The following is a 9318-nucleotide window of genomic DNA, read 5'->3' on the forward strand; positions in this document are numbered from 1 at the left end:
TTTAAAAATCCATTATTCGGCTGGGTTAATGATGGATTTGGGATTTTTTGTTCATTTCCAATGAATTTTGGAATTATAAGAATCTCAGATCATGTCTGCCTTCTGATACCATGCATATGCCAGCAAACCAGATTGACCAATCCCCGTAGAGATATCACAGTTGGAAAATTAAATGGTTAAATCACAAAAAATGGTTCTGGGCTTTATTTATTGGCCACCAGAAAATGGTCTGGAGCTCTGAAAGTATACAAAAAGAGCACACATCGAATGGCCATTGGCTCATGTCGTCGGTCAAGAAATCAGAAATCTTGTGGCACAAGAAAATAAGAATATCTTGAAAATTCCACTGACATTGTTGCATGCCGTGCTTTTCTTTCTTAGCTGCATGCTTCATGCCAGCAACGAATTAAAAGAAAATAAAATTCTAGAACTGACATGACATACTTTGAATCCCATAAGTCATCATGACAATCGATTTTTTTGGTCACGGATACATAAATCTTACCCATCAAAACATACGAAAAGATATAGAAAAAAAAAAACATAAACCTGATCCGTCTTAAAACGTATAAAAAAAATATTAAAAAAAAACCAGACAAAATCTAAAAGATAAGTCATGACTGTCATTATTCATGTTGGTTTCAGCAAATTTAATATTAGGGAAAACCAAAGTTTTAAATAAATTTACAAACCACATGATATAGTTGTAGATGATTGAGATTATTAATTAATATCGATTAACGTATTTGTTTCTTATTAGTGACACATCTTTTAATTTGTAAATTTGATTTAAAATTTTTGCCTCTCTATCATTATTCTTCGACAAAAGATTGTATGTCTGATATTTGTGTCTTGGGAAGTCAAATACATAATTTTGCATGTTGCTTCTACTTAAATGAAGATTTTCAACGAGGAAAATACGAGATCGATTTTGTCTCGTAATTACGTTTTTCAAGCTAAGAATTTGACCTACACACTGGCTTGTTGCGTAGGAAATCTCGACAATCTTACCACAAGATCGAAAGGAACTGTTTATCTCTTCATTTGGTACACTAATTGATATGTACAATTTACACAAGACTCCCACAATGCTCAATTATATGACATGTACAATGTCCATATGATGTCTTTATATTCGGTATGATCACATCAAAAGGAACTTCCCAAACACAAGCAACGTCACTGCACTCACCCGATTCTACCTTCCTGACATCAGATTGACAAGAGCTTGATTTTCGTAGAAGGATCTGACATCCCAATCCTCGGTTGAGGATGAGAGTGTCATCAACGCCACCACGATTGATCGCATACTTGGACGCAGATCTTTGTTTTCGTGCGTGCATGCTTTGCCGAGTTGGGCCATCTGCACCAGAAAACCACCATACCTATTTTTAGACTGATATCTAGAGACAAATCATAATGTGTTTTGGTCTGACAAATTTTTTCACCTTGTGCAGTGAATCAAGCGGATAGTTGTCTCCAAGGTTAGGGTCGACCAATTTTCGGAGGTCTTCCAGATCGGGCTGATTAAGGACCTCCTCAAACTGTGAAAAATAAAATTACAACAAAAACATGCTTAAGTGCTTTATGAGAGATTATTGTATGTAATGCAAGATAAAATCCCAGCATAAACTTGATAAAAGCAAATTGGCTTATTTAAGTAGAAAGATAGAAAGAAAACTAACCAAACCAACAAGGCCTTTTGATTCCGAACTAGAGCCATCCTCCCTGAAAACAGCTTCCTTGGCAGATATCAACTCAAAAATGACAACTCCGAACGCAAAAACATCTATTTTAGGAGAAACTTCGCCATATTGAGCATATCTGCACACAACCATGTTATGTTAAAGTCCCACATCGGTGGGGTGAAGAAAACCAAACGGATTTATATAGTATTACTCTACTCTAACTAATACCGAGGCCTTTTGTAGTAAAACCCCACACCTGACGGATTGGGTAGGTGGTAAAGTTGAGGACTCTATTAGTGTCGTTAGAGTGGTAATACCGAGGCCTTTAGGAGTTAATCCATATGTAACAATATTTTAATCCATATGTAACAATATTCAGGCCTTTCAGCCATCAGCTTATTGGTCAGGATGAGGACTAGAAAAATTATGCAATAATAAACTCATTCAGCGTACGATGGGTTCTTCCAGAAGAATGCAACAAAGGCAATCTGTTAGTGCTAGTCATGTAAAAGATAAACTGCTAAAAGGAATAAAGGTCGTACCCAGTGCACAAGACTCCCGCTTTACGCAGGGTCTGGGAGAGGTGAATGTCGGCTAGCCTTACCCCCATTTATGGAGAGGCTGCTCCCAAGTCTCGAACCCGAGACCTACCGCTCATGGACGAAGGCACTTGCCATCGCACCAAGTGCGACCTCTTAAACTGCTAAAAGGAATAATAGAGAAAAAACTACTTACTCCGGCGGCATATATCCAAATGTTCCCACAAGACGTGTGGGGAGTGATGTACTTCCAACTTCTGTCAGTTTAGTTAACCCAAAATCTGCAACCTGCAATGAAAAGAAGGGAATTTTATTGCAACAATACAAGATTTTAATGGTTCATATTGGAAATAGAGGCCCTAAAATAACCTTGGCATGGAAATTCTTGTCTATCAATATATTGGCTGATTTGATATCGTGGTGGATATAAACAGGAACAGTATGCTCATGAATGTATTCGAGACCTCTTGCCGAATCTAGGGCAATCTGCACTCTGATAGACCACGGTAGCGGGTCCCTCCCTCTCCCTGGATACATTAAACAGTGTTATATCATCATTCTCTTGCATACAGAAGTACTTAAATCCTCATCAAGCACAGCCTAACCTGAACCGCGCAGATGTTGGCTTAAGTTGCCATTCTCAATATATTCATAGACTAGGAAAAGAGAGCCCTCAACACAATAACCAATCAAGCGCACCTGCATTGATCGTTCAGAAGCTTAGAGATGATTACACATCTTAGAGATCAGTTCAATGGTTATAAACTAGTACATAGTGCACAATAAGATTTTTAGAGTGCCAATAACACCACCCTTATATTATAGTTCTTAAGCAAGATTCATATGCGTTGTCATTGTTGAAAAGATAAGTTCATTACCAGGTTCAAGTGATGTACACGTGTCAAAACATTTAACTCGGCCAGAAATTCTTTTGATGCTTGCATATCCATCTTCTTGATTGCAGCTTTCTGCACACAGAGGTTATATGAGTGGGACTTCTAGAACAAGAAATAAGCAATTACGAAATAAACACAAGCATGGTCTAGAAACACTAAATACTTAATTCATGAATCATGGGGCTGGACTAGAAAATCTCATACTTCATTTGGACAGAAAATGTTAAAGAAAACAAACCTCGCCTCTCAACTCTGCATAGTAAACAGCCCCGAAACCTCCTTGTCCAATTTTATTAGCTAGGCTGAAGTTATCAGTAGCCCTCGCAAGTTCTTCGTATGAGAACTCCACTGATTTGTCCACAGAAATGCCTGTTTGGCCTCGACCAGCAGCATTTGACTCTCCAGGTTTATCGGGGGTAATCACAAGGGCTAGACCCAGAAGAAAAATCAATGAAATCGTGTCAAACATCCATTTGGTGCAAGAATCTTAGACCATTTGAGGGCAAGAACAAGTAAAATACAACGAATGTTCAAATAAGTGCAAGAAAGACCAGAAAATACATGGCAGTTTTATGACACTTCATAACAATTATTATAAACAAAACAGACCAACAAAATGGCCAGGGCCGGTTCAATGGGATTTCTGAGGGCAAACTATCAGTGGTACTGATACGAGATAAAGAAAAAATTTCCAATCCTTCAACAAAATTGAACAACTAACAATTATAATAGCAGCAGTCTTTCTCCCGTAATTTTTAAGAAACCTTGGAAGGAGTAAAAAATGGAAAACCCTCTTGTTTGGAAAGAATGGGAAGATGAAAATGAATCAATGAATGCTAAATGAGAAGAATAACATCCTAAAGTAAGGAGCTTAGTCAGCTACTCAAACTAGTGTTACTACAAAGAATCAAAGTGGAAAGGTAACATCGAAAAGTCTATCAGGAAAAAGAAACAAGGAGACGAGTAACTTACAACGCCCATTTGGAGAAGATTGATCTTCAGATGTTGCTAAGAGAAATTTTGTATCCACCTTGTTCTTTCGGAAAATTCCAAAATATATACCACCACCAGCCAATAGCAGCACTCCAGCAATTACTCCCACAGATATGCCACCAATGGCTCCACCTCCTAGCCCTGCTTATACAAAAGAAAAATGATGAGCTCCAAGTAGCATTGAGTTTCAAATCACACTCACACACTGGCATCTGAACATGAAGCCAATTTTGGAGACGGCCGTATCACCTGAGCTGCAAAAAGAACAGACACAAATAAAACTCATAAATATTAACAATCTTCAGAAGACACGGAAAGTGAAAACAAGATGTAATATAGTTAAGCTAACGTATTGAGGCAGTAGAAAATACCTCGACTTCAAAGGCAAATAGGTTCCATTTTGATCTGCAAGATAAAATGAAACTTTGGTGGGCAAAATTGAAAATAAAGCCTCCTCAAACTATATTGAAAGTAGAGCAATGCTTCATAATACCTAAAAACTGGATATCCGATAAACATTCGTTATACTTATTTATACCACAGGAACAACTCAGAAACAACATAGAATTGAAACAACTCAGTGTCTTCACTAGCACTTTCGCACGTTGCATCAAGGAATATCAATAAGAGGAATGGACAATAAAATTACTAAAACAAGATGACAACTCAGCTAAAAACTGCATTGTCAATTGATATCTTAAAACAAGAGAGTTGCTGTATTATTCTTCACTTAACATTTTCAATACATCACTCCCTAGATGCCCACTGGATCCATAACCACAGGAAAGACCTTGCACCACCTAGCACTTTAATTATTGAACATTCTAACATTCGTTGCAAACTCATGATTAACAATTAAAGATGCCTTTGTTGAAATTGCAAGGAATCGATTATCTAGCCTACAAATTTCCCCAAAACTTTTGTAAGGGATTCCACTTTCTTAAGTTCACCCCGAACATTTTCCTGTGGGATTTCAGTTCACTATTGAAGTTTCCTTTTTTCACAAATTTATGCCTATCACTTCCTAAACAAGACCCTTCTAATCAACTGTTTGCTTCCTTTCCTTCTAGTGGATTCGTTTCAACTCATTAGCATTGCAACATAGATCAAGGCATCCAAACTTAGTAATAATATGCAATGTCTACCAAATCGTATAACAAGATTCAACTACAAAAGAACTACATGCCTTTCATTTTCCAACTCTACATATGAAATTACCTACTTTGCACGTATGCATCGAAAGTTCACATGTTGGTCGAAAAATGGCACCACTTAGCGAAATATCTACGAAACCACGTGTTGGTCGAAAATGGCACCATTTCACGGGATATACATGAAACTACTCCCTTGACTAAAACTCATTAATTCACCCCATGCTCACGGGATATACGTACATAAGCCTCTGCCGAATCAAATAACAATTTTCCAACTCTGAAACAACTAAATGTTTCATTTTACCAAGTATGCAAATTCAGCAAGATATCTCAATGTCTGCATCAATTCTCAACAACTCAATGTTTTAAAAGGCAAACGCGTGGGCGAGACATTTGATGGATAGTCCTGCTTAGGCAAAAGCCTTGAGGTGTGAGGCACGAGACCTAATATTTTAATATATATATATAAATACAGACAATACTTATATATATATATATATATATATGTAAATATTATAGTCATAAACAAGTTTAACTCACATAATCAAGCTTAATCAAGCAATCAAATTAATCAATTTCAAACATCTACTTAAGTAAGTGCTACTTATATATAAATGTACATATATATATATATATATATATATATATGAGAGTTCAAGGTAATATTTGGGTGTGATAGGTTGTCTTAAAAAAAAAAGAAAAATAAGGATAAAGATAACGACTTTTTATAAAAAGTATAATATAACACTAAAAAAATACAAATAAAAAGACGTTTTTTTTTCTACAGCCAATCATGAGAATATTTAGGAAATAATAAAAACAAAAACAAAAAAATGCTTATCTAATTGTATCTGGTACATGAAGAAAATAAATATTAGAAATAAAAAGTGAAAATAAAGGAGATAGTAGGGTAATAAATGTCATTAAAGTTGGGTTAGATATAATAATAATAATTAAAAAAAAGTGAAGATAATGGGGTATAAATGTAGGGGTGCAACTCGGGCGGGTTGGGCGGGTTGGAAGGTCAACCTAATCCTAACCCAACTTTTACAATTCGGGCTCAGGTTCGGGTTGGGTTTCATTCGGGTTCATTTGGACTCGGGTTTAATTGGGTTAAGATTTACTTGGGTTAGGTTCGGGTTGCCCAACTTTTTCAAGTTTAATCTTGTGACAACTTAGTTTCAAAGAATTCCTAAAAAAATTAAGCCAAATAGCTTCAAAGCTAGCTAACTTCAATTTTATAAATCAATCTACTATAAAGCTTTAGGATTTAGAGACAACAAATATGAGCTGACTAATCAAAGCCTCTTATTTCCTAAAAGCTTAAGCAATTATAAAGGGTAATTTATTAAAAAAAATATTAGAAAGGGCATTGGTTTTTGGACTTAGCTCACTTGGGTGTAGTAGGCGTATTAATTGATATGGGTTACAATCTGGTTAAATTGGGTTTGGTTAGTCGGGTTGGGGATGGACGGGCAAACGATCAATCCAACTCAACCCAATCAATAAACAGATTGAAAATGGGTTGGGTTTGGGCGGGTTATAACTAAAAAAAACTTACTTGTTCGAGTTTAAAGTTGGATTGGACATAGGCGGGTTCGGATTGGCCCAACCCAAGTTGCACCCCTAAATAAATGTAGCAACGTGGGGTCAGTTTAAGCATTAAAAAGAAAACAAAAAGTTAAAAACACCAACTCAGCCTAATAAACCTAGCCGTCGTCTTCATCTTCTTTTCTCCTTCACTCTTTTTCATGGCCTGCAACTCAAAACAGCTCTGCAACTCAAAAGTTTCCAGATTTTTGCAACTTAAAAAAGGAAAAATGGAAGCCCAATCAATGCCTCAAGCGCGCATCAGCCGCCTAGGCGCACCCCGAAAAGCCTAGGTGAGTATTTCGCCCACTCCTACAAAACAGAGGTGAAAATGTTGGAGCCCCACCTCCAAGGCTAGCCTTTTAAAACAATGCAACAACTTCAAAGCACAAAAAACTATCGGGGTGTAATCTTCACACACCCTTTTAATTTTCGGCTTTTGGATCAGATGAATTGAAGAAAATCAATTAATGAAATTAACAATAAATGTATAAGAAGTAAAATAGGGTGTATGGATAGTACACCCTAAAACTATCCCATCAACAACAAAAGCTCAAACCTTTGCCCGGAATATACACGAAACCGCTCCCTTGACTAAAATTCACACCAGGATTATATCTCTGCAGCAAAGCCTGATCCAACTGCTCCGTCTCCGCAATAGAATCCAAACTGTCCTCCGGCCGCAGAGGATAAGTAATAAACAGCCCATAATCCTCCGAAACCGTGCTATTCCCACACGTACAATTCACAGTCACATTCACTTTAGCATTATTGAGTATATTATTAGGATCATAGCTGTTGAACCACTCCAAGTCCTCCACCGTCGTCAAATTCGAATAGAAAATCTTCGCAATCTGGTCGTACGTGTCGCCGGTACGGACATCCCACTCGAACATTTGGCCGTGGAAGTCGCTATTGATGCAACCACAGGTGAATGGAACATTGACCCTGATGCCGAACCGGACGCTGTATATGTTGGGAACCGAGTCCTTGTTGTAGGTGACGATGGTGGCGTCGGTCGTATTCATGATATCGCCAATGAAACTGAGATTAGTGCCCTGCCATACGTAGTAAGAAGCTAGAGCATCGCAGCTCTTGCTGCACTGGGGTTTCACCGTGCAACAGAGGGAAACCAGCACCAGGAACCCTAACCCGATTTGAAATCCCATCTGGGTCGATCCGAAATCGAAAAAAACAAGTCGCAGAAACCTTTTAGGAACTGGGTTTTTGGTTACGGATCGGAGTTGTACAGGAGTTGGATGAACAGAGAGAAAGATGGAAGCTTTGAGTGGGGTTTGATTAGTTTAAAATTAAAAGTTAGATGAAATAATGAGTGTTTGATTGTCGTACTTGGCGTCTTTGACTTTGCTTAACACTGAAAGAGAAAACCTTCCAGCGGTTTTCAGTTAACTGTTTCTGGAGGGCGACTGACGACTGAATCAAACGACCGTGGCAACCCTGCCCCCGAGTTCGCTGCGACGGCTACGATAAATATGAGGTTTTTACGACGCTGTGGGACTTGTGTTTTAGAGAATCCTCAAACGCATTGTCGTGTTTTACGACGCTGATTATAGATTTTCTATTACCTCATATTTAGCATAATATTTTATAATATTTGCATGATAATTGATATTAAACTGCAAAGTAAAAGAGAGTTTATGAAAAGTCTCATTTTAAAAGAATTACCTTAACATTTCTCTCCCTTAAAATTTATGTCTCTAATCAGAGACGAAGCTAGAAATTTCTTCTAGTGAGGGCAACCCGAAAATTAACTAAGAAAACCTTATTATAGTATAGCTTATACCCAATAGATAATAGGAATGATTTTCAAATGATGATTCATCACACTTCCAATGTTACAAAAATTTCAGTGTAGTATTGAAAAGTGGTAGAGTGATAAGAGAAATATTAATACATGATTACGTAAGAGAGGTTTTTCGGTTTGAATGACAGAAAAAGAGCACTTTTGCTTATGTAGTAATTGATATGAAGTATATACAATATGAAGGTATGTTGAACATTAGATAATTATATTTTTTTTTCAAAGATAACACGTGTATATTATATAACTATAGTCTACAACTTAACAAACTAATCACTTGAGTGGGGGCATATGCCCCCAATGAGCCTTCATTGGCTTCGTCCATGTCTCTAATGCTTTGACAACTCAAACACATCCATCTCAACGTGATTAAATTTACAAACTTCAATGCAATTGTATATATGTCACATCCTGTCCCGGGCCCCCACCACATCCCAGGCTCGACTCCGTCGTAGCACGATATTGTCCGCTTTGGACCCCGACCACGCCCTTACGGTTTTGTTTCTAGGAACTCACACGAGAATTTCCCAGTATGTCACCCATCATGGAATTGCTCTCGCGCGAACTCGCTTAACTTCGGAGTTCCTACGAAACCCGAAGCCAATAAGCTCCCAAAAGGCCTCATGCTAGGTAGAG

At 37.6% G+C, this 9318-nt stretch overlaps 1 protein-coding gene and 1 pseudogene across 1 annotated transcript; both read right to left on the reverse strand.

Moving 5' to 3' along the window:
* Window positions 1–1020: 1020 nt before the first annotated feature.
* On the reverse strand, window positions 1021–5266 carry LOC126582244 (chitin elicitor receptor kinase 1-like; annotated as a pseudogene).
* A 1972-nt stretch (window positions 5267–7238) lies between these two features.
* On the reverse strand, window positions 7239–8184 carry LOC126582249 (lysM domain receptor-like kinase 3). The gene has a single exon (XM_050246312.1). The coding sequence runs from the start codon at window positions 8027–8029 to the stop codon at window positions 7400–7402; it is 630 nt and encodes a 209-aa protein (XP_050102269.1). The 5' UTR covers window positions 8030–8184; the 3' UTR covers window positions 7239–7399.
* Window positions 8185–9318: the final 1134 nt, after the last annotated feature.

This window comes from Malus sylvestris, chromosome 9, assembly GCF_916048215.2.
Source record: "Malus sylvestris chromosome 9, drMalSylv7.2, whole genome shotgun sequence".
NCBI classification, from domain to species: domain Eukaryota; kingdom Viridiplantae; phylum Streptophyta; class Magnoliopsida; order Rosales; family Rosaceae; genus Malus; species Malus sylvestris.

Bases quoted from the DNA above. Each gene is read 5' to 3' on its own strand.
- LOC126582249 (XM_050246312.1), bottom strand. From the start codon at position 8,029: ATGGGATTTCAAATCGGGTTAGGGTTCCTGGTGCTGGTTTCCCTCTGT.